We start from the raw sequence: 26,152 nt of genomic DNA, 5'->3' as shown, positions 1-26,152 counted from the left end.
CTGTTCTCCCCATTTTACAGGTGGAGCGCCTGCCCTCAGCCAGGACAGTCATTTGCCCAAGATCACAGCGATGCTAAGTGGACAGCCTGGGGGTTCACCTGCACAGCCGGCCCACCTCTTAGGACGGGCTGCGGCCTCCGCGATGGGCTCTGCGCCGTGCTTTCTCGGGTACACGCTCTTGAGCCCCTTCAGCCAGGCTTGGTCATGGGCGATCCAGTGTCTTCCCAGCAGCTTCTTCTCCCGGGGACCCTGCACGCTGGCGAGCCCACTGTCTCTCGGGAGGCCCCGCCGGATGAGTGCAGCCTCCGGATGTCCCGCCGGTCTAGGGAACAGCGGACTCACCTGAGGCGCCAAGGCCTCCCCGCTCCCGGCAGAACTCCCCGGGCCGAGGCCGCCGCTGGGGCGATCCCGCGTCCGGAGAGCCCCACAAGTCCGCGGAGAAGTTCCCCCGGTGGGGGCGTTTCGCGTCTCCCGGACGGGTCTCCGCTCCGGAGCCCGGCCGCAGGAGCGCGGGCCCGGGGACGCCGCCGGGCCGCGCGGGCGGGAACGCGCCGCGGCCGCCTCCTCCTCCCTGGCTCCCGCCCGCGGCGGCAGCGGCGGCGGCGGCGGCGGCGCTTCCCCGGCGCGGAGCGGCTTTAAAAGGCGGCACCCCACCCCCCCGGCGCACTCGCCGCTCGGGCGCCGCGCGAGCCTGCCGCCGCTATGCCTCCGCGCGCGCCGCCTGCGCCCGGGCCCCGGCCGCCGCCCCGGGCCGCCGCCGCCGCCGCCGCCGCCGCTGGCGGGCCCGGGCTCCGGCCGTTCGCGGCGCGTCCCTGGCGCTGGCTGCTGCTGCTGGCGCTGCCCGCCGCCTGCTCCGCGTCCCCGCCGCGCCCGGTCTACACCAACCACTGGGCAGTGCAAGTGCTCGGCGGCCCGGCGGAAGCGGACCGCGTGGCCGCGGCGCACGGCTACCTCAACTTGGGCCAGGTGAGTGCGGCCCGCCCCGCGCGCCCAAAACTTTCCCGGCGGCCTCGGGCGCGCGCGAGGGGGGCGCCTCCGCAGTCCTGTCCGCCCGGCCGCGCGTGGGAAGGCTCCGGGACCGCTGGAGGACGGGGACGGCGAGCGGCCGGGGCGCCCTGCGGGGGGTCGCCGGGGAGGGCGCACGCGGGACACTCGGCGGGGGGACTCGGGGCCCCGCGTGGGCGCCCACGCAGGTCCGGTGCGCTGCCCGCGAGTCCCCGGGCTCAGCCGCCCGACCCTGCAGTCGGAAGTGTGGCCTCGGAAGCCGAGGTGGCTCGGGCACCTGCCGGGCTCCCGGGGAGTCGGGGCTGCCTCGGGCGGCGCGCGCCGTCCGCCCCGCGGTCCTGAGCGCCCACCCAGCTCTCCACAGCTGGGGAACTTGCAAGGACCGGACCCTCTACCCGCGACGGGCGGCGTGGGCTCTGGACCCTGTGCGCGCTCCGAGGCGGGCGGCCGCTACTTGGGTGACATGAGCATGACCCGGCGTCTCTGGGACTCGCGCTCCCTTAGTGTCCGCCGCTCCTGGGGGTAGATGGTCTGGAGCCTGCACCCTGGAGCCTGGCCACCGTTGGAGAGGCTCTGGGACAGCGCAGGACCCAGCAGGGCCGGAGGTCCTGGGTTTAAAACCTCTGCAGGAGCGGAGGGAGGGTGCTTTGTTTGTGGGCTCCTGCCGCGGCTCCGATGGCAGAGCGGTGTGACCTTAGGCAGGTCACTTCCCTGACTTGCTCCTTTGCATCCAGTGACAGTGTCTACACTGTGCGGTTGTCGGAAAGAGCTACTGTTGCATTACCGCAGAGCCTGAACAGGCCCTTACCGGTCCCCATGGGGCCAGCGAGGAGCCCTCCCCACCCCGCACCCGACGGCCTTGGCTGTCACCCCTTCTGTCAGTTAGCAAGCAGACCACGCCCTGGGCACAAAGGTGCAGCCATTACCCTCAAAGGACCACCCCGGCGGGTCCCTTTTTCCTCTTGTAACCGGCAACTGGGCTGAGGAGTGGTGAGATGGGATTGATCCCAGACTTATGGATCCTGGAGGGGCCATCAGTTTGTGGTCACACCAGGGGACCTCTCAGTGCAGTTAACAAATCTGCAGACTACACACTCAGAGGATTAAGTGAAGTGACAGGGAAGCGCCGCCTTATAACTCAAAACCCTAGTGCCAGGCAGTGTTAAATTTAGTTTCATCATCATCCGTGGCAGAAGCCAGCAAGGTGTGGCGTGGCCCTGATAGAAATGACATTTCTTCTGCATCCCAAGCCCTACGTGGATGTGCTGTTAGGTGTGTGGCCTGCTGGAGGAGTAGATGCTAGTATTTGAATGACAGAATCTTTGCAAGGCCGGTTCGAGTTTATCTGAAAGAATGCTAGCACATCTTTTGTAGACCTTATAAATATATGTGTGTGTATATATATATATATATATATATATATATATATATATATATAAATATATTAAATGTTACACACATACACACACACACACACACACACACACAGGGCACTCAGGTCCCTCTAAATATCCTGTGATTTCAAGTTTGCCTTTGGGTAGCACTGACTGCGTTCGTCTCTATAGTTTCTGAGTCTCCCTGGCTGATTGTCCAGACTGAATAAGGTGTTCCTTATGTTTGCTTAGAGCCCCTGACTCCTGCCACACTTCGCTGCTGTGCCCAGGTGGCCCAGCAATTTGTCTTCAGCTAAAAGTGACTCTTAAACTACGTGGTAAATTACAAAGTGCCTGGGTTTGGGGCTCCTAAAATTAAATGAGCAGAATGGAGCTGAAGTTGAGCTGTGAGCTCCTCGACACTGCAAGAGAGAGGCAGAGAGGCACAGGAAACTCCCCCTGGAAATTTCTGTCTGTGGGAATAAAAATGCTCAACCCTTGGTCATGCTGGCCCTTTGAACCAACCTCTGTCAGACTCACTGAGTTCCTGATGTTGCTAATGGGAGAGAAGATTGCTCCGGTGCACACTCCTCACCCAGGCTATTCTGGGGAGTCTCTTGGGGTCTCCCCAGCTGTGTCCAGTGCAGCCAGGGTGAATTCCACATAGCCTGGTCACTCAGGTATGGTACGGGCAGTGGCAGTGTGGTGACATTCACTAACAGAGGGATTAGTGGGTCAAGGATAGGACCTGTCTCGGAGGCTTGTGTGTGTGTACTCACGGAGGGCCTATTACTCTTTATTCCAAAATGAACTTTTCTTCTCCCACTCTTAAGTGCATTGCTAATGTGGAAAAGGCCCGGAGCATTTCATCCTCTACCCACTCAATAAGAACTCTTTAAAAACCTTATTTGTCTTTTTTCAGCCAGGAGAATTTGTGACTCATAAATAAGATGTAGATATTATTAGCTTTGACTTACAGATGAGCCAATGGGGGTGAAGGAAGGGAAGGAAGCTGTTTGTGTTCACATGGCATGCATATGTCACCTCTGACAGTTGCACTCCCTGCTCATTTTCTTCTGCTGTATTCTCTGGTCTGAGATCCCCTTTGTGAAACTCTTTCTCCAAGGCCTTAATGGGCAATTAGGGTTATGTTCTATCCTTGTCTGCATCACAGCCCTGGCTTTCTCCTGGATAGTTGCTGTGCTGTGAGTTCTTGCTTGCTTGTTTTACTTTCTTCCATACAACTAATAACCAGATTCAGTTTATTTTACATGGTCCAGAGGTAATTGAGATCTGGGATTATTCACCTTTCTTGAGTCATAGCTCCCTTTCAGCATCTGATAAAAGCTGTGGATCCTCTGTGTTGTAAAATAGGCATCACCGGGGCTAAGACAAGACAGACTCTTTTTACACCTCTACTCATCATTCCAGGTAACACCAGAGGATTTTAAAGGGAATAAAAATGTGGAAGCGTCCAGTGTCATTATCAGCAGGTGACATAACTACATGGATAATCCGAAGGAACCTAGAGATTAACCACTCAAGCTAGTAAGAGAGTTCATGACCGCTGCCTACATGGCAGCAACATCTGAGAAGGTAAAAGAAATCATTCCTCATTCTTGCATAAAAACCGTAAGATACTTTGAAATAGGTCTTTAAAAAAGGTGAGACTTATAAGAAACATAACATACTTAGAAGAAAGATTAAGAAAAGAGTCTAAATAAGTGGAGAGATGCATTTTGTTCATGTAGAGGAGAACTCGCTCTTACAGTTGCCCCAATTTAATCTGCAAATTCAATGTAATCCAGTTTAAGCCCCGACGAGATTTAATATGGAATATGAAATCACAAAAAGAATTATAAAATTCATGTGGAAGAGTAAGGTCCAAGAATACCTCCCACAACTCTGGGAAAGAAGAGGAGGGGAGTTGTGGTTCAACATGGTGGGTTCGACAACAGTTTGACATGGAGCCAGTCCATCAGTAGAATCAACTCAAACCCAAGCATGTGTGGAACTTGTGCGTGTGAGCTCAAGAGTTACACGCGGATGGGGAAGGATGGGCGATTTACTAAATGGTGCTGGGAGAACAGGCTCTCCCCATGGAAAAACAATTAGATCCTTGCGTTACACAACAGCACATTCCAGATGGGATTAAAGACTGTATATAAAACTTTTAGTAAGAAATACAGTGGAATACCTTTGTCACGTTGGAAAAGGAGTTCCTCAACGATGCGTGTAAATAAACAACTTTTGGAATGAAGAGATTGATACATTAAGATAAAATTCTCTATAAACAAAGGCATCATTGCAGAGTTAAAAAGCGAGTAATAGACTGGGAAAGTATTTACAACACATAACAAGCAGATTAGTACACAGATTATTTTAAAAACTACAAATCGCTAAAAAAAATGATACATGCCAGGTAGAAAAATAGGGAAGCTTAGGAATAGAGAGGTCAACGAAGAGAAATGCAAGCAGCTAATAACGATGAGAAATGGTGCCCAGCTCTAATCAGCCTCACTGGGGGTTATTGGAGCACTGCAATGAAGGCACTGATGAGATACCATTTCACACCTACCAGACTGCCCGACGTGGAAGCATGTTAGCGTCACGTGCCGGCAAGGATACAGAGCAATGGGAACTTTCAGTTGCTGCTGGTGGAAATGGGTATAGTTTGGAGAGCAATTTGGCAACACACGGTGAGGCTGAACTGTGCCGGCAAATCCCCCTCTAGATGTATCCTGGAAGAAGTCTCACGCATGTGCACGAGGAGACTGGTATAAGAATGTCCATGCAGGCATTTTTTAAATGAAGGGAAGACCCACCTTCCTTCAAGTAGAATAGAGAACTAAATCAAAATAGTCACACTATGGAAGACTCTACAGTGGTTAGAAATGAATAAACCAGATCTGTGTCTACACAGATGCATCTCTCAAATAATGTTGAGAGAGAGAGAAAAAAAAAGGCAAATTGTAGATGTCCAAGGTGATCATATTCACATAAACGTTAAGAAACACACACAGCAATACCGTATTAATTATGGATGCTTATAGATGTAGTAAAAGTATAGAAGTGTGGGCTGTAAGGGTCTGCATCAAATTCTGGTTAGCAATGGCCTCTAAGAAGGGAGGGAGCAGGGAGTAACTTCAAACTTTATCTGCAGTGCGCTGCTTTACAACACACAGGTGTAGGTGTGTGAGTGTGTGTGTATATATAAATGTACATGGGTTATATTCAAAATTGCACCTAGATGTTTTGTACTTTCCTTTCTTTGTATCAGGGTATATCACATATGGTGATGTGTACAAGTGTGTGTCTATACACACGCATGGTATATAAACATACGTATGTTGATGTCTGTACCTGTACACATAGACATATGTACAGATACACATAAAACATTAAAGAGAGCAAGAAGACAAGGGAAATGCACATTGTACACACGCCCTGTGGTGCTCCTGGACCCTCTGAAGCACACCCTTGGATGCACAGGTTAAGAAGTCCAGAAGTCTCTACTTGAGATGTCCAGACTGAGCTGATACATTTGTCAAGGAAATGGTGACAGAGAAACGGAGTGCCTGGCTGCAGGTCACATGGCATTTGGACAGAGCTGGACACGGAGCCCAGGAACCCTTCCCCTCTGCCCTGCTTCTTTCTCCTTCCAGTCACCCTTACTCTAACCTGTGTGCCTTGTCACCTTTGACATTGTGACTCTGAGAAGAGACAATTTGCTTGTGTGAAGAGGATGGCAACCAGGTATTCTCCACGTGCCAAATCACAACAGCTCAGCGTCTGCCACTCTTGGAAGTGATGTTTATCTCAAGGATGGTTCTTGGATGCCACGCTTTCCCTTGGGTTTTTGCTTTGCCTGGGGTATTGAGCTAATTTGTTGCTTCTGAGCCTGAACGTAAAAAGGCAGGCTGGCTGCCAGGGCCCTAAAAGATCTAAGAGCCTTAAATGATTTTGAACTTGCCTTAAATAGTTTTACTTAAAATAGCTACTGAGCAGGACATACCTGGCTCAGAATTTCAGGTGAGCCTGCACAGTTCATTTGTCAGCAGAGGAGAAGTGTCATGCTGCAAACAGCTTGTTCTTGCAATGAAAAACAAGCCAAAGCTTTAACCAGGTGTTAAAATCATGGGCCAGAACTTGTTCCAGCCAGAGTGTCAGGGGGTTGGTAGGGACAAGGGGAAACCCAGAATAGCAGTCACCTGTGACCTAATTCTCTGGGATTGATTTTCGGTCTAAGGCTGTCTTGGTTTTATGCCGTGAGCCAAGCTGGCCTGGCTGTGCATGGCTGGCCTGCGAGAGGATCTGGGTGTGAACTGAGGGACAGAGACAAGATTAGGATTGTGAAGCTCATGTCTCAACCCTCCCATCTGACATCTTCACCCGGATAGTGATGTGTTTAAGTGGGTAGGATTTTAATTGACTGGACTGCCCTCCTGAGTCACTGGGGCTGGCGTGGGGATTGGTGATGGAAGCTGAGCCGGCTGCCATGTATGGAGCTAGAAAAGCTCCAGAAGGCAACTTCCAAAGGCAGACTCAGAATCAGGCCTGAGCAGGTGGCTCAGCTGACCGGTCAATTGGAAGGGCTTGAGTTTCTCTAGGTGGAAACCAGGGAAGCAAATCAGAAACACAAAGCTGTTGATGGGCTATGAGAGGCTGGAGATGCCGCCTGGGACGCCTGCCGGCTGTGAGCTTTGGGTGGCAACAGGGACATTCAGGGCTGCCCGGACCCTGTTCTCCAGTGTCTGCCGACTCCATCCCAGCTGGGAACATCCCGAGCTCTTTTGGATGGCTGAGCCTCTGCACAGATTTTGCCATCTAAAAAGTAGTTCCTCTGATCTCCTACAGCCCAGGCTGCCGACACCTCTCCCTGCTTTTACCAGAGCCCTGCCCTCGGAGGGCTTCCAAGTTGTACTGGCCCTGGGTGCCTGGCCTCCTCCTGGTTCTTGGGACTGGGTCTTGGCCTTACCACTGATCAGAAGCCCTGGCCTTGCTTCCCCCAGCTGAAATTTCTCGTGAGTACTCTTGCTCAGGAGGCACCAGCCCTGCAGGGAGGTGTCACCAGGCCTGTTTCATGGTGATGAGGCCTTAGATCCAGTTACCTTCTGACAAACCAGCAACTGACAGGCCAGGGCCAGACCCCACACCCTCTGACTCACCTTCTGCTGCTGTCACCTTGTCCTTGCTTCCCAGACAAAGGTAAATCATGAGACAGAAAGCCTGTCCGCTCTCTGCCAAAATGAACAAATGAGGAAGCTCCTCGGACCCCAGCAGCCGCTGTGTCTCCCTCTGTCCACCTGGTGCGTGCAGGTGTGAGTGCATGAACGTGCATGGATGCCAGGGCTGCACATCAGCACCACTCTGTCTCGGATGCTCTGTACCGGCTCCTGCTCATCCGCATTGAAACCACCCATGCCTCTCTCTATTGGAGGGAAAAAGAAAAGCCCTCCAGCCCTTCGAGGAAGCCACACTCAATCACTCAGACTGCACGTTTATCAGCTGGACGAATCATCTTTTGCTGAAAACTCCTCCTCGTGTGGGTCCCCGTCTACAAAGAGACCCCTGTCTACCTTAGCACCAGAGCTGGAGGCCTGTAGGTCACCATCGCCTCCTACTGCTCCTGTGCTCTGCCCAAGCCTGTCTCATCACCTCCTGAATGGCTCTCAGGGTCCCTGCTTCACCCCTGCCACTGCCCGGCGCAGGCTGTGGCCTCTGTCACCTCCATCACCTCCACCTTCCTGCTCTGCCTCAGGACCTCCTGCCCCACCCCACCGCCTTGAGCCCCGGCTGCAGCTCCGTCTCTGCAGAACTGCCGTCTTCATGCTCTTGCTTCCTTTCAGGCTTGCTCCTGTTGTTGTTCCTGCCAGGAAGGGCTTTACCCTGTCACCTGGTTAGCCCTCAGCCTTCCCATTCTGCTCCACTGTCAGTTCCATCAGCTGACTCATCCCCATTTTCGCAGCCCACCAGACATGCCCTTCCTCTGGGCTCCCAAGCTCCTGCCACCCTGACGTTGCCTGCTGGCTTGCCTGTTTCTGACACTGGGCTCTGGGCTTCCTGGGCAAGTCAGCCCAAAGTTAGTCCTCTAGCTGCTCCGTAAGGTTAGTTCCAGTTCCGCCACTTCTCTGACGGCTGGCGGATGTGCATTCATGTATTCAGTGAGTATTGCTGTGTGCTCTCGCTGGCGTGGGCACTTAGAGATAAGAAGATGTGGGCCCTGCCTTGCAAGAGTCTCTTAGAAGTTATAAGCCTTTGTGAGGGACCAAGGCCGGGCTCCTGCACTTTATTTAAGTGTCGTTTATGGAACCGCTCTCACCACCGCTTTCTCATCTTACTTGTTTGCTTTTTGGAGGCCCATGTGTGCCTGTGCGTGAGGACACCCTTCTGGTGACGCTGTAATTTGCCTCTGGGCCAGGTCAGCTCCACACTGATCCGAGAGACCTGTGCACCCTGCAGGCCCCACCGGCACCCTGGAGCTCACTGTGGATGCCTCAGACCCTATGGGTTCCGTCCTCCCATCAAGCTGTGGCTCTTCCCGATGTCCTTGTGCCTCTGCTCTTTGAGCATCTTGAGGACCCAGCAGCAGACACAAGGCCCCCTGTCTAGTCCTGCCAGGAAGGGGGATGAATAGCCATCAGCTGTCAGGAGCCTCATGCTCCCTGGGATGGGATCAGCAGCCTCGGGTTCCCATGGCAACCAGCCCATCAATGCCCTCAGTGTCAAGACAGTGGCACCATGGAAAGGAAGAAAGTCTCATTGTCTGGCCTTGACCGCCGGGGCACAAACAAGCCGTGCTCCACAGGGCCCCGCAGCCCCACTCGACATGCAGCTCTGCCCAGTGGCACACGGACCCACTTACTGAACTGGGCCGGGAAGAGGCTGCCACTGTTGGTTCTCTAACCCTTCTCGGGGCCTCTTGAATTTCAGCCACCGGCAACATCCATCACTCACAGAGTCCTTGCTGGGCAAATCCGTCTTCTCAGTGAGATGGGAAGAAACAGCCCACATGGAGCTGACTCCCGAAGCTCTGAGTGATCAGCCGGGCTGCCCTGGGGGTGAATACATCAGTGGGTAATGGCATCACCCACGTTGTTGCAAGGAGCTTGGACTTCCAGACTTTTCCCCTTTGCTTTCAAACGCCCTGGTGACAACTCTTAGATATATCTCCTGTGCTCATTTAAGCAGATCGTCTTGAGATGACCACTGCTGGGCTCCCCCTGGGCTGTCCTCCTTCCTGGACTGTGTGCCTGGGAGGAGTCCGGCAGTGGCCACCTACAAGAGCCTCCTTCTTGCCTTCAAAAGGGCCGAGTTCACCTCTATGATCATTGCTGGACTCTTCCCTGGGTGGATGGTCTGGGAAGGTGGTGGAGGGGAGAGGAGGGGCTGCCTCTTGTTGGATGAGGGCCCTCCCACCAGAGGTCAGGCCTGCTGTGTCCTGTCTGGTAGAAGGCTGCTTCAGGTGCTCCTGTGCCCCAAACCGGTTCTGCTCACCTTTCTTGTATCCTGCCCTCCAGATGGGCAACTAGATGGATTCCCCGCCTAGCATCTACACACACTGACCATAGCCCTGCCCCACCTGCCCCTGGGTCTTTCTCCCCTGCCGCCCAGCCCATGACCACAGTCCAGGCCAGTCTGCTCACTCACACTCTCCCTGGTAGTGAGTGTCCTGGTGACTCCCTCACTGCCTTCCCTGCCTCCCTTCCAGGCCACTTCCCACACTGCCATCTGTAGGATTCTTCAGAGCCACAAACCTCACGCTGTCCTTTCCCTGCTTTAAAAGCAGCAGAGGTTCCCGCACGGGAAGGCATGGTCTGTTCAGCCCTCGGGGAGCGAGCCCACCCTCCCTGCTGCTCTATCCTCACCCAGAACCCTTCACTTCTACCACACGTTTCTCCAGCAGTTCTGGGCCCTGGATGCTGGGAAAACTTTCCATATGCTTTTTCTTTCTTTTGCACCTGTCTGTTGCTGTTGTTTTAACCTGGCGGCCCATTCCTTGTGTGGTCTACCTAGGACGCTGCCTTTCTTCAGCATTAGCCAAAGTGCTGCTTCCTGACCTGCCTGCTGCCTAGCAGAGCGGAGCCCTGTCCTCTCCGCGCTCCAAGGAGGGGCTCAGCCGCAGCACGTGGGGTGTCTGTCTCCCGCTGGACCCTCTGGACGTAACATCTCATAGTCTGTATCTTCACCTGACTCATTTTGCTTCCTGAGGCCCCAGTGCAGTTCCTGGCACTGAGAAGTTTTCGTATGAGAAACTGAGAGTGTTTTATACCAGGACCTGTGATGTCCTGATTCCATTCACCAAAGGCAAATGATCCTTACAGTGTAAGGAGAAAGTGCTGACCCTGTTATCTTCACTTCTGCTGAGCTCTAGCAGCTTTGTGGGCAGCAGATATTTGTGATGTTTCAGTATAGTCAAGTATCGCTTGTACTTTCTGCCCTTTGACATTTCTTGGTACCTTGAGTTTGGCCTCTGTGTTTCCTGGATTGAGTCTTGCCCAGTGATTGCAGCAGCACCTGCAGGGATTCTCCTATCCAGGCCGAGGCCAGTGGTCAATCATCTGTGCCATGTGGCTGCTCTAGGGCAGAACCGGCAAACCTGGCCAAACACAGCATCCTAGCCTAGTGTTCTCTGAAGCTCAGGGTGAGCATCTTGCCCCTGGGTGGGCAAAAGAACATGAAGAAAGGAAGCCAAGAAAAGGAAGAGGACTGGGGAAGCCACAGAAGAGGGCAGGAGGGAAAGTGGGAAGGAGGACTGAGGAAAGGACGCATGGGTTTGTCCTGGGGCCGGGGTGGAGTCTCTCCTGTGAAAGATTGACTTTTTTTTTTTTTTTTTTGAGACAGAGTTTTGCTCTTGTTACCCAGGCTGGAGTGCAATGGCGCCATCTCGGCTCACCGCAACCTCCGCCTCCTGGGTTCAGGCAATTCTCCTGCCTCAGCCTCCTGAGTAGCTGGGATTACAGGCACGCGCCACCACGCCCAGCTAATTTTTTGTATTTTTAGTAGAGACGGGGTTTCACCATGTTGACCAGGATGGTCTCGATCTCTTGACCTCGTGATCCACCCGCCTCGGCCTCCCAAAGTGCTGGGATTACATGACTTTCTATCAAGAAGCAGTCTGGCTCGTGCCTGTGCTCAGCCTCTCTGTACCCACAGATGACTGTTTCCTTCGAATGATGGCTGAGGTCCTTGGATTCCAGTATCCCTGCCATGACTGCCGCCAGCCGCTCCTGCGTCAGTCTTGCTGTCTGCCAAGCACTGCTGATAATCACCCCCAGAACCCTACTGTTGATCCCATTACGCATATGAGCAAACTGAAGCCCAGAGAGGTTGAGTAACCTGCTATAGTAGTGAGGATCAGAGCAAGGCTTTCAACCTGGGCAACTTGGATTCTAGGCCTTCCTCATAGACAGAGTCTGTGTCTATTAGGAAAAGCTGTAAGGAGCTGGTGGCATGCATGCTGCCACGGAGCTTGGCTTGGGGTTTTCTAAGGGGTTAGGGCAGAGGGGTGCAGTCCAGGACGGTTGGGGCAGAAGGAACCTGTGAAGAAGTCCCAGCTGTACCATGGGACCCTCTCTCCTTATCAGGGCTCTGGCCTGGAGCTCAATTCAAAGGCTTATCTATGCAGGAATGAAGGCAGCGTTCTCCATTGGAGTCTAGGAGTCTGAAGGTCAGGGAACCTTTCTTGGATACCCTCCTTTCAGCCTACCAGGGGCCCTGTGTTTCCCACCTGCTGAGAGGCAAGTGGAACACAGCAAAACTGAATCCCAAGAGGAGAGAAGAGGCTGGAGGGGGACCATAAGGAGTACATGGATACAGAATATTTCTGCAACACAGAAAAGAACAAGAAAACTACAAAAATCACCCATAGTCCCACCACCCCAGAATAATCACTGTTAACACTTTGGATCATGTCTTTTTGTTTTTGACTCTGTATGTGAGTGTACGCACACACACAGGTTGAATATCCCTTATGTGAGATGCTTGGGAAAAGAAATGTTTCGGATTTTGGAATATTTGTATTATATTCACTTGTGGAACATCTCTAACCTGAAAACTGGAAAGCGAAAATGCTCCAGTGAGCATTTCCTTTGAGTGTCCTGTTGGATTTTGGAGCATTTTAGATTTTCACTTTAGGAATATTCAACCTGTGTAGGTATGCAGGCATGCGCGCGCGCGCGCACAGACACACACACACACACACACACACACTCACTCACTCACTCACTCACGGATGTCTTATACAAATAGGATTGTCTACTTTTACAACTTGTACCTCCCAAGGCAATAAGTCTTCTATGGCGTAACTTTTAATGGCTGCTCAGTGTACCTTTGCAGCTGGCCCATCATTTATGGAATTCTTCCCTGACATTTAGCTCAGTGAGTTCTTTATCTCTGCTTAGGGAGCTGGATAGTACTGCAGCTGCTCTGAAAGGTCAGGGCCATGCAGGGAGGTGGAAGGGGCTCTGCCACCACCCTGCTCCCCGCCCTCCCGACATGCCCTGGGTCCCTGGTTACAGTTTCCCATCCCACCACCCTGCATCTCCTGTCCGGCATCACCAGCCTTGCAGAGGGTCCACGCTTGATAACATTTGTTCAGCTCAACTCATTAGGATTTTTTTTTTCTTCGAGACGGAGTTTTGCCCTGTCACTAGGCTGGAGTGCAGTGGTGCAACCTCGGCTCACTGCAACCTCCGCTTCCTGGGTTCAAGTGATTCTTCCGCCTCAGCCTCCCGAATAGCTGGGACCACAGGCACGTACCACCATGCCTGGCTAATTTTTATATTTTTAGTAGAGACGGGGTTTCACCTTGTTGGCCGGGATGTTCCTGATCTCTTGACCTCGTGATCGACCCGCCTCAGCCTCCCAAAGTGCTGGGATTACAGGCGTGAGCCACCGCACCCGGCTACTCATTAGGATTTTATTGAGCATTTTTATTTAAAAAATTATACATTAACATATAAATTTATAAATTTAGAGTATTATATAAATGCTCCCGTTATAAAGAATTCAAACAGTGCAGGTGTGCAAAATCCAAAATCTCCTTCCTCCCTTCATCGCATCCCTAATTCAGTCCTTCCCTGAGATGTCACTACTGTTCATACATTAGTATATGTGTCCTGTTTCTGTGCCTTCACAGACATATTTGTGTACATTTACACACAAAAATAAGCTTTGGAGGGTTTTTTTTTTTTTTTTTCCATAAGTGGGATTGTACTAAACGTGTTTTTTTCGGGTCTAGGTTTTCTTAGCTAACAATAGGACATCTTGGGAATCTTTCCATGCTGGTGCATAGAGATCTACTTCATTCTTTTAAATAGTTCTATGGCATTTTAGAGCTGCAACGTGTTTTGTTATACCACACCTGTGAATGTTCCTTTGACTCGGCTCCAGTTTTCTTCTGCTATAAACAGTGTTGCAACGGTTATCCTAATTCATGACTGTGCACTTGTGAGAGTTTCTGTAGGATCCATAATAACAAAACAAATACTGGTTATAATAATAAATGACGATTGCAGACACCTATCTCACAATAAATAAGTATATAAAGTTAAGTGTCTCTTTATGTATTTATTAGCCATTTTAATCCTTCTCTGAACTGCTTATTTATATTCTTTGCCCATTTTTTCAATTGGGCTGTTTGTCTTTTAGTGATTGCTTTCTCTGTGTTGCAGATATTAATCCCTCATTTTTAAGTATGTTGCAGATATTTCTCCTGTCTGCCACTTTTCACTGAATGCTGTTCAGAGGGTTTGTTTGCCTGCTTGTTGCTTTTGAAGTCAAATCAGCAGCACCATTTGTTTGCAAGGCTTTGGGCTCATCACTTTGTGTAAGTCAGAGATGAGTGAGGCAAAGTTCCCACCTAAAATAGACAGCATGTAACTTTTGCAAGAATAGTGAATGGAATATAGGGGTGGAGTCCAAATGCTTCAGGATAGCAGAGGAAAACGGGGCAGACTTTCACCTGGGGATTCAGGGAAGCCTTTGTGACCAGTGGCATTAGGGCCAGACCTTGAGGGGTCCATAGGATTTTCGTGGACAGAGGAATGGGACGTGGAGTTGTGTTTGGGCAGATGGATCGTGAGTACTTTTATCTGCGTCCCATCTGAAACAACTCACCTTCAATGACCCAGTGGAAAAGAGCCTTATGAAGGGGCTACTTGCAGAGGTGTGCATGGGGGCAAGGGAACCAACAAAGGGTGTTGAGGCACCTGGGGAGTGGGCAGGCAGTGGTGGGGAGCTGCTGCCGGGATGGAGCTAGAATCGTGTTAGCAGAGCCCGTGGGAGCTGGAGCTGGGGACGATGCAGCTTCCTTCTGGTACCTCCATTGGCCCTTGCAGTGTTGCCTGGACGGCTTAGTCTTCTGCAGCACAGAACAGGGCAGAGAAGGGTGGAGAGTGGGTCAGAGGTGTTGGGGGAGGTGGAGGGAGAATAATCAGCTCAGTAAGGATAAAGGCAGAGATAGAAAATTCTGGATGTGTGAAGGCCTCAGCAACGCCCGATGCCATTAGAGGGTAGGGGGGTTCATTTGCTGCTGCTTTTACTCAGCAAACATTTATTGGATGCTGGCTCAAAGCCTGGCCCCGGGCGAGGTGCTAAGTTATAAAGATGGGTCAGGCAGGCTACGCACCCCAGTGATCACCGCTGTGGCGCCAGTTTTAGCTTTCCACGTGTCCTCTCTGAGGGTCACAGCAGAGGCTGTGGTTTCATGTCTGGTAGACCCCACGTACGTGGATCTGTGCCTCCTTGTCCTAGTCGGAGTTTATTTAGGTGTGTCTGTCTGAGGACAGATTTTAACATGGAAAAATAAGTCCATTTTTGGCCACCATTGAATTCAGTCTAACATACATCTTGATCTTCTGTTTTTTTCCAACTTAAACAAACAAACAAATTCCAATTTGTGTTCCTCTTGATAAAGCCTAATTTCTATAGAAAGAAAAGCAACCTTATTGCCGTCCTATCAAAGTAACCATTTATGACTGAGCTTATTAACAGTTTTCTGACGCACGTCTCTCAGTTTCTCCTTTGCAGGAATATGACACTGTTAGCCACAAACAAGAAGTTAGATTTGTTTCAGAGGCTTAAACAACTTTATGTATCATGACTTTGATAATTCAAGACTCTCGAAACCTTTATTTATTTATTTGCTTATTTATTTATTTGAGACAGAGTCTTGCTCTGTCGCCCAGGCTGGAATGCAGTGGAACAGTCTCAGCTCCCTGCAACCTCTGCCTCCTAGGTTCAAGGAATTCTGCCTCAACCTCCCTAGTAGCTGGGATTACAGGCTAATGCCACCACACTGGGCTAATTTTGATATTTTTAATAGATACGGGGTTTTGCCATGTCGGCCAGGCTAGTCTTGAAGTCCTACCTCATGTGATCCACCCACCTCTACCTACAACCATTCATTTTAGCGCAAGATGCAAAAGCCTATTTGCAAGAATAGATGCTTTTTCTTCTCCGTGGTGTGTTGAGAACTCATTAGTACTTTCTAGGTTTTTTGTTTGCTTGCTTGCTTTTTCGAGGAACTTGGTATTCCACCTTGTTCTGATATCTGGTCACGTCAGGAGCATTAGAAAGCCAAATTGATTCTTTCTTACACCAAATAATCTTAAAATCCAAATGAAGACTAGGCTTGGTGACTTATGCTTGTAATCTCAACACTTTGGGAGGCCGAAGTGGGAGGATCCCTTGAGCCCAGAGGTTCGAGGCTGTAGTGAGCTATGATCATGCCACTGTATTCCAGCCTGGATGACAGAGTGAGACACCGTCTCTACAAAAAATAAACAAATTAGCCAGGCATGGTGGCATGTGCTTATAGTCCCAGCTACTCAGGAGGCTGAGGCAAGAGGATTGCTTGAGCCTGGGAGGTCGAAGCTGCAGTGAGCTATGATCATGCCACTGCACTCCAGCCTGGGTGACAGGGCAAGACTCTGTAAAAAACAAAACAGACCAGGCATGGTGGCTCATGCCTGTAATCCCAGCCCTTTGGGAGCCTGAAACGGGCAAATTGCCTGGGCAACACAGTGAAACCCCGTCTCTACTAAAAAAATACAAAAAAAGTAGCCAGGCATGGTGGTGTGTACCCACCTACTCAGAAGGCCGAGACAAGAGAATTGCTTGAACCCGGGAGGCAGAGGTTGCAGTGAGCCGAGATTGCGCCACTACACTCCAGCCTGGGCAACAGAGCGAGACTCTGTCTCAAAACAAACAAACAAACAAAACGAAACAAAAACAAACCCAAATGAAACCTCAGAGGTAGATGTGGACACAGTAACTCTGGAAGACTATCAATATGAGGCTCACGTTGAGAGACCAGAACTAACAGACCCCCACGATGACACGCCAGGTCGTAACGGCCTTCCTTTTCCAACAAGGGAAGGACATCTCTAAAACCTAACCAGTAGGATCTTTCCACTTTCCATTTTGATTCTCACTCATGAAGAGCCCTGGATGTGTTTTCTGTTTTCTTCCATCAAAAGTTCGATGGCTACAGAGAAGTATAGAAAATCCTGTCTTCTTTTTTTTTTTTTGTTGCATTTTTGGTTTGGGGGTACATGTGAAGAACATGCAAGATTGTTGCATAGGTAAGAAAATCCTGTCTTAACCCAATTTATTTCCTTTTTCCAAGTTGGTTCTACTTTCTAGCAAGTGGTTCCTTTCCTGAGTGCAGTTGCTCTGTACTTGGTCTGTGCCAATGGCTTGCCAGCCTGAGTTTCTCATCATGCCAGGCAGCCACTCAGCCTCCTCCCTGGGTCTTTCTGAACACTGACCTCCTCAGTGGAGTCTCAGTGACCATGTGCCGCTGCTGAGAGATCCTCCTGTCTCCCCAAGGTTGTGGGAACCTGTCTGTGTCTTTGCCACTGTCATTCTTCCCACAGTGTCAAGTTTGTTTGAATCATGTTGTTAGGCTGCATACATTAGATTGCAAGTCTCAAGCTCAGCCATGTTTCTGCATGCACCATGGACGTGAAACCGATGCCTGGTGGGTTGTCCCATCCATAGAAACCCTGGACGCAGCGGAAGGGAGCAGCCATGCTGCCCAACCTGTTTTCAATGCCAGGCCTTTGTCCTGAGGCCTCTTCAGGGAGCTCTGTTAACGTGGAGCCCAGTTTGATTTCTACATCGGCCCCTTCATAGCAGAAGACGACCTGCTGACTGGTGTGGTCAGGCCACCTGGCCATGGGGCTTTGAAGAGAGAGTAAAGCCAACAGATGCTGCCAGTCAGAGCATGTCTCCGGTCTGCCTGTCTCCTTGCTGGGTTCTCAGCAATCTGGGGTGATGCCTCTGTTTTAATTTTTTTTTTTCCCCAGAGGATTATGGAGTTTTCTGGGTCATTTAGCTTTTTTTTTTTTTTTAATCACAATTTTATGTTTCATAGGTCCATCCATAGGAGAATGGAAAAACAAATGTGATACATTGATTCAATGAGCATTCTTTTATTCAGCAGTAAAAAGGAACAGCCAGCCAGCATGCATAACAGCATGCATGAATCTCATAGACAGGCCAAGTGAAAGAAGCCTTACCTGAGGGCGGCCTGATTCCATTCAGAGGAGGTTCTAGAACGGGCAAAACCAAATGTGGGGGAATGAAAACAGGGGATTGACCAGGAAGGCATGTGGGAGACTTTCTGGAGTGATGCCTATCTTCTGAATCTCAGTAGGGTTTCGAGTTGTACAAGTGTATACATTCATCCAAACTCAACAAATACGTAATTTACATTTGCTCGTTTCATCATATGTAGATTTTATCTATTCTGTAAGCAAATACTGACATGTATGTTGAAGTCTTTGGGGAGATGTATGTTGTGTAACTGATACTGCAGTTTACTTTGGAATGCACCAAAAATAAGATGAGTTGACAAATGGAGAGAGGGATGAATAGACAGAGAGACATGTGATCGAGTGATTTTAGTGAATCTGTTAATGGTAGACTCAAGGTGTTGGGCATATGGATGTCTGCCATACAGTTCACTCAACATTGCTGTATGTTTGAAAAATTTCCTAACAAGGTATTGGGAGAAAGGTATTTTTGTGGACATGGTAGAGGCAAGGTGGATTTGGGAGAAATCCCACATTGTCTTTGGAGACATAATCATGAATTTATGAAGATTAGAAGCCTTTCTAGGGATTTAGTGATGTCATCAAAGAAATCTAGAATCTGGGTCTGGGGGCATTTGCTTTTGTAAAGGATATTCTGGGGCTACACTGGCATCTGAAAGGATTACTGTGGCTCTCTGAGCCTCCAAGTTGCTAGGATTTCCCCAGGCAGAGAGTTTCAGCCCCAGGGAGAAGCTTCCCAGTAAATGTAAATGAGTGGAGTCCGTGATTTAAGGACCTTCCTGTGGAGGAGAGATAAGCCTGCTGCAGATACCCCTGGCACCGCAAGGTAGGCTGGGTTGGTTGCCTGCTAATTATCTTCTCAGTCTTGTTCCGCAGTGTTTTTCTAGTTTCAGAATTTGAATTATTGACTTTGTGTAGAATTTTTAACCTCTGGAGTTGTTGAATTGAAGGGCGGGACCAGCAGCCATTCCCTACAGAGTCCTAATGGACAGGCTAGACGGAATCCTGACCCTGTGTAACCCCAGGGGTGTACTAGGGCAAATGCCTCAAAGACAAAGCAGTCAGACTCCTTGCAGGAGAACCTCTGCCCTGGAGGAGCTGCTGGTAAATTTAGGGCATGTTGGAGAAGTGGGGGTAGGGAGAGAAGAGAAGAATGAAAGAAAGCATTATTCCAAGGAGCTGCTTTTATTTATAGATTCTCCTAATTCTATTAAAATGAATGCCGCAGGGATGTAAAACTTGGAACACCTAACACATAATAGAAATGAAAGGACATTAAACTAAAATACAGAAAAAAAAAAGGCAAAATGAGAAGAGAATCTTAGTAGCAAGAGGAAGATGTGTGACATTTTTCTGAAATAAAATAATCTTATAGCACACTGTATGGGAAAAGTGAATTAAAGGAAGTAAGGACTTGGTTAGCCAAAAACTTGGAAGGAAACATAAAATATTTCATAATGAAAAGGAGAAAGTGTTAAGCTGACTCAAGGGGAAAACAAATACAGAGATTACACTAATTACATTATAGAGACAGATAAATAAGATGTCATTGTTGTAAAAGGAAATAAAACTAATGAAATACTGAATGTGCTTTAAGAGACATTGGCAAAATAAAATATATTAAATATGGTAAAATATGTGAATAGGCATAATTTGCCTGCTTTATCCTGCAGCCAGTATAGTACCTCACATTAAACAAGGGACCTTTGATCCCTGAGAGAGCACATTAATGGGACAAGATACAAAATCGGTAGGCACTTACACTACAAAAGCTGGAGCCAAACAAGTGCTTTTAGATGAATCCATTGATAAATGAATGAGGATTCCGTAAAGTGAGTTTAAAAACACTCACTCAGCCGGGCGCAGTGGCTCATGCCTGTAATCCCAGTACTTTGGGAGGACAAGGTGGGCAGATCACAAGGTCAGGAGTTCGAGACCAGCGTGGCCAACATGGTGAAACCCTGTCACTACTAAAAGTACAAAAAAAATTAGCTGGGCATGGTGGTGCGCACCTGTAGTCCCAGTTACTCGGGAGGCTGAGGCAGGAGAATTGCTTGAACCTGGAAGACAGAGGTTGCAGTGAGCCAAGGTTGTGCCACTGCACTCCAGCCTGGACAACAGAGCAAGACTCCGTCTCAAAAGCAAAACAAAACAACACTCAAAGGGGAAAGGAATGGAACTACCTTCTAAGATTTAAAATCTGATGAAATTAAGCTATGAAAATGGTTCAGCTTTTTCTTAGAAAAAATGGAATTCAGGAGCACCTTCAACAATTGAACGGAATAATGCCAGTCTCGAAATAAGCACGCCGTGAGTCATTGCTAATAATATTAATATTATCACAGTGATTATTATGAATACTGGGTGAGAGAGAAATAACATGTCCTCCCGGCATCAGGCTGTGGAGTCGGACGAGGAAAGCACTATTTTCAGAGTAGGAACTTAAAGCTAGTAAAAGGTGTCATGGAGAAGATTTCAGATTCACTGTTTCTTTTACCTTTTGTGTTAGCCGATTTGGAAAGCTGAGGATGGAAGAGGCAGAAGTTAAGCCAAACTAGGAAAAGCACTGATGAGCCGTGACTTCAGCAGCTGGGGCATTTCCAGCCTGCAGAGCATCCTGGCTGGCTCCCAGCGAGGCGCCCGGCTCCAGCCGCTCCATTCAGCAGCACGTGGCCGCCCCTGCTCATTCCCTCACCTGCCTGGCATGCTCTTCAGGGCTAGTGCCCACCACCACTGAAGCAACAGAGGACCCTCTTGCTTGAAATTAATTAACTAAGGATTCTCTTTTAAAGATAAAAGAAAATAAAACTTAAGATGACAGATGGAGGGTCTCTCTTAGCAGTTCACCATGTTGGCATCTCGGAGCCAGCATAGAAGTTGATGAAAAAATGGTTTCTCGCCCACACACCGTCACACAGGGCACGTAGCAACTCTCCACACATGTGCATTTGCCTGTTAACTACAAATGTTCACTTTCTTCATTCCCAAGAGACATGTGCCTGGAGAGTCTGGATTGTTATCCTTTCCCCCAGCTTTTCTTGCTCTGGGCATCACTCGGGATGGATTGTACAGAAAACTATCTTAATTAAATGAAGCCTACTTTAAAGTAGAGTAGCCTTAGGAGGGCAAAAGTGGGAGTGTTTTTCTCTCCCTGTAATAGCCAAATTTCCCCAGAATGCCTAAAAAATGCACGTTTCTCATTTGATAGTGATATTTTGATCTAGTAGTTCTTGCAAAAAGAGCTAGTGACACAATGAGAACTTTGAGATCAGAAGAGCTGGGTACGAATCCCAGCACTTTTGAATACACATTGATCCACAGTTGGGGAGCTGCTAACATTCTTGGATGTCAAATCATTCATCTGTAAAATATGATTGCAACAATCATTGCCAAAATAGAATTCCATATCCAGCAATTGGGAGGATTGCAGCCTAAACTTAAACCTCTGTGAGACGAGCTGTCATCATTAGCGCAGATGTGAGATCTCTCTCCTTGCCTGACAGGCACACTCTGTGCTGATCCTAGAGAGAGCTGTGCCTTCCCATGTGGACACCTACTAGCAGTCCGTACTGTGAGCACTGGCCCAGCACTGAGGAGGTGGGTGGCCACTCCCGGTTATTAGTACCAACTACTGTCTCTTTCCTCGCCATTTTGCCTGGGTTGTTACCTTACTGGATTTTGGAGGAACCATAGAATTCTGGGTATTGAGGAGTCCTGGAGTCACGGCCCACCTTCTGACATGAGAGCTGAAATTTAGAAGGATCAGATGGCTGCAATTTAACTTAACCCATAATCTAAAAGTTCCCGCTGGGAGTGGAGACTTTACATCCTGCTAAAGAATAATATGCTAGGTGTCACCCAATTCCGGAGCGTTATCAAATTGTAGCTAGAAATGTATTCAGATGCAAAAAGTAGGTGTATTCAGATGCACAAAGTGGGACTCACTGTTTTCACACAGTGAATATGGAGATGGGCCATCCAAGGCTGGCATTGTGCCCAGTGGTGTCTCCTCTCTGCCTCTCCCAGCAGGAAGGGTTCTATTCTCATGGTCTTCCCCTCATGGTGCCATGGTGGCTAACGCATGTCTCATGTCCAAGTGCCACCCAGGAGACAGGGCTAGAGGCAAAAGGCAGAAGGGGGAGAGACTTTTGCTTTTCTTTCAGGAAGTGTCACCATCCCCAAGGACTTGCGCCTGCATCTCATGGGACAGAATTATGACACATAGCCATGCCCCCTTCAGAGCAGTCTGGGAAATCAAAGTTTTAGATTCTACACCCTTCATAGAAGAGGCAGGCAGAGGAGAAAGGGTTGGAAGTAGAGGCCGGATTGGCCACCACTGGTGTCTTCTGCACGTCACAGTGGCTATGTTATTTGCCCACTTTCTTATGAATGGTCAGAAAGAGAGAGGAGGAAAGCCTTGAGCTATTCTAAGGGAGGATCTACCTCTTACATTCAGATGAAGCAGGCTGTGATCCAGGTACAGTGGGGAACACAGAGGAGACCAAGACCGAGAGGGTCCTAGTAAGGGGGATGGCTGCGTCAGTAACCACAGTGTGAGTAGAATGTGATCAGTGTCTAGGAGGGGTGCACGTGACACTGGAGGACCCAGCAATGGGGGCTCATCACTTCCAACAAGGGAAAATAATGATGGTGATGATGATGATGATGGTGACAGTGACAAAGATGACAAACTGTTATCTGGCAAGACACTGCTCTCAGGGCTGGATCTCGCTACTTACTGCTACCCCACGAACTAGGTACTTTCCCTGCCTCCATGTAACAGACAAGGAAACTGAGGCACAGAGAATTCAAATGACCTAGCCTGGTTAGAAACGGCAGAGCCAGAGCTGACACCATACTTTTTTTCTCCTTTGTTATCTTTAAAACATGTTTGACATTTAAAATCTATTGACATCTATAAAATGTTTCCCATAATATGTTTATTAGTTATACAACGTATGACAATAGAACCTGTAAAGCCACCACCCCATCAATGACTAGACTATTACCAGTATTCCCTACACATTCCTTCCACCCTACCACCTGTCAGTCACCTCCAGCTCCTACAGGAAGCCACCGTCCACATGGCTTGTGTGTCTCAGGGGTAGATGTGCTTAGCTGGGAATGATGTACTGTGGGTGGTATTCTGAGACTTGCTTTCCCCCCGCCAGTTTATCGTCATGTTGCTAAGGTTTAGCCACAGTGTAGCTACAGCCCCAGCTTAGCTGTGGTTCTTTTACTTTCACTGCTGTACGGTGTTTTGGCCAGCAAATCTCAGTGTATCTGTCCATTCTCCTGGCATGTTTGTAATTATTAAGAATTGTTGCTAAGAACAGCTTTGTACAAGATTGCTAATACACAGATGCCAGAGTTTCTTTGGCATTTGTACCTAGAATTGGGGTTGCTGGGTATATATACATTGCATATGAATCATTTGTCAGTTACAGGGTTGGGAAATAGCGTTTCCCAGTTTATGAATTTTTTTTTAATTTTACCTGTATCGATGTCTTCTGATTAAACTGGAGAGTTAACTTTAACATAATAATATTTAACGATTTATTCTCTTTTAATCACAGTTCTGTTAAGATATGATTCACTTAAGGCCCACCTATTTAGAGCATACAATTCAGTGGTTTTTAGTATATTCACAGAGGTATACAACTGTCTGGTAACATTTTCATCACCCTGGAAAGAAGTACCATGCCCGTATTAGCTGTCACTCTCCATCTACCCCACTCCCTTAACCCTAAGCAACCACTCATCTACTTTCTATCCGTCTAGATTTGCCTATTCTTGGCATTTCATATAATGAAATCGTACAATACTATAGAGTCTTTTTGTATCTGGCTTCTTTGCTTTAGCATGTTTTCAAGGTTCATCCCTCTTATGACGTGTATTAATATGTCATTATTTTTGTCACCAGATAATATTCTACTGTAATGAATATTAAAGACATTTTGTCTGTCCAGTCATCGATTGATGGACATTTAGGTTGTTCCCCTTTTTTGGTTATTGTGAAAATGCTGCTGTGAATATTCATGTGCAAGTTGTAGGTGGACGTATGTTTTTCTTTCTATAGGGAGTATATGCAGGTGTGGAGCTGCTGAGGCATATGGCAACTCTGTTTGCATTTTTGAGAAACTGCCAGGCTGTGGCTCCACCCTTTCACAGTCCCACCAGCCATGTCTGAGGGTTCCAATTTCACCATGTCCTCATCGACACGTGTTATGACACATGTTATGCTGTCTTTTTTTATTGTACCCATCTCATGGATACAGTGGTTTGCATGTCCCTTATGGCTAATGATGTTGAGCATATTTTCATGTGCTCATTGGTCATTTGGGTCTCTTTTTTAGAGAAATACCTGCTCACATTTCTGGCTCATGTTTAGTTGGTTTCTTTGGCTTTTATTGTTATGAAGTCTAGATATGAGTCCTTTATCAGATATGTGACTTGCCATCATTTTCTCCCATCTGTGAGTTGTCTTTTCACTTTCTTTTCTTTTCTTTTTTTTTTTTTTGGAGGTGGAGTTTCGCTCTTGTTACCCAGGCTGGAGTGCAATGGCGCGATCTCCGCTCACCGCAACCTCCGCCTCCTGGGTTCAGGCAATTCTCCTGCCTCGGCCTCCTGAGTGGCTGGGATTACAGGCACGCGCCACCATGCCCAGCTAATTTTTTGTATTTTTAGTAGAGACGGGGTTTCACCATGTTGACCAGGATGGTCTCGATCTCTCGACCTCGTGATCCACCCGCCTCGGCCTCCCAAAGTGCTGGGATTACAGGCTTGAGCCACCGCGCCCGGCCGTCTTTTCACTTTCTTGAGAGTGTCCTTTGGAGCACAGACATTATTTTTCTTTAATCCACTCGGACATTCTCTGTCTTTTGATTGATATATTGAGACCATTCACATTGAAAGTGATTCTTGGTGCTGTTGGATTAATATCTACCGTATCGGTAACTTTTCTATTTGTTAACATTGGTTCTTTGCACCCTTGCCCTCCCCTTTATCTCCTTGCTTAATGTATCAATTATACTTCCTTTTTTTTTTTTTTTTGGGGGGGGGGGGAAGGAGTCTCTCTGTCACCAGGTTGGAGTGCAGTGGTGCTCACTGCAACCTCCGCCTCCTGGGTTCAAAGGATTCTCCTGCCTCCACCTCCTGAGTAGCTGGGATTACAGACACACCCACCACCACACCCAGCTCATTTTTGTATTTTTAGTAGAGAAGAGGTTTCACTGTGTTGGCCAAGATAGTCTTGATCTTTCGACCTTGTGATCCGCCCACCTCGGCTTCCCAAAGTGTTGGGATTACAGGCGTGAGCCCAGTTATACTTCTTTTAAAATTTCTGTAGTGATTTCCTTAAAGATGAAATGCAGTACATACTTATAACTGATTGAAGTCTGCCTTGAAATTACACCATGTTGCCTCCTGTGTAGTTCGGGTTCCCTAGAGCATTACCAATTTCTCCCCCTCACTGCCCCATCTCTTATGATACCAATGTCTTCTTTCACGGTTAGCGCTTCCTCTGTTCTTGTTTAAGAAATCCTTCCTACCTGAGGTCAGAAAGACCTCCTCTATTGTCATCAGGTCTCAGAAGGCAACAGGTGGCCCCTCTGCCCTCTTCCCACCAGTTCAGAGCCAGAGTGGAGCCTCAGCCGTTCCTGGTGTGTCTGCACACTCTGCTCTGGAGCTGGGGAGCAACCTCAGGAGGGACTGAGCCTCACTGGACACACTGTCAGATGCTCCTGTTTCCATGAGCAGAACAAGACGTGCCGTTTCCACCCAGGTCAGGATGTGTGTGTCTCGGTGGCATGTTGGGGCTATAGAATCAGTGCAGTTTCAGGGCCTGTGTTTAGTAGCCACTGAGAGGTCAGCGTATCTCCCTGCCCTCGGTGCACAGCCGCCTGGCAAGTGGCTGTGAGAGTCTGGGGAACATGTGGGAACAGGCTTCTCACGCACGCTGATTGCCTCTTGCAAGGCCCTCTCTTAAAGGACCCCAGCCTCCCTGTCATTGGTCTGGACACTGTGGATATTGTCGTGAATCCCTGCTGTGGTTCTGTCCAGCAGACCCAGTAGGTCCCAGCTTCTGTGTGTCAAGCGGCATCTGCTCAGGCTGCCCCTCTTTTTCATCTTGGAGCCTACCCCCAGGTCCTGTGAGTCAAGTCCACTGAGTAGCTCTCTGGGGTCCCCTTGCCTAGGGGGTCACTCTGGTTT

The 26,152-nt window shown here is 48.9% G+C and overlaps 1 protein-coding gene across 3 annotated transcripts in view; it reads left to right on the top strand.

The window, feature by feature from the left end:
* The first annotated feature begins 682 nt into the window (after nt 1-682).
* The window catches only part of PCSK6 (proprotein convertase subtilisin/kexin type 6), a 185,254-nt gene continuing 159,784 nt past the window's right edge, over nt 683-26,152 (top strand). For all 3 annotated transcript variants that reach the window (XM_074400110.1, XM_039479859.2, XM_074400111.1), the window contains exon 1: nt 683-966. In XM_074400110.1, coding sequence (XP_074256211.1) covers nt 703-966 — 264 coding nt within the window. In that variant the 5' untranslated portion in view covers nt 683-702. The remainder of the gene's footprint in view (nt 967-26,152) is intronic.

This window comes from Saimiri boliviensis, chromosome 5 (assembly GCF_048565385.1).
Source record: "Saimiri boliviensis isolate mSaiBol1 chromosome 5, mSaiBol1.pri, whole genome shotgun sequence".
Classification (NCBI taxonomy): Eukaryota; Metazoa; Chordata; class Mammalia; order Primates; family Cebidae; genus Saimiri; species Saimiri boliviensis.
This window is presented reverse-complemented; position numbering and strand designations above follow the sequence as displayed.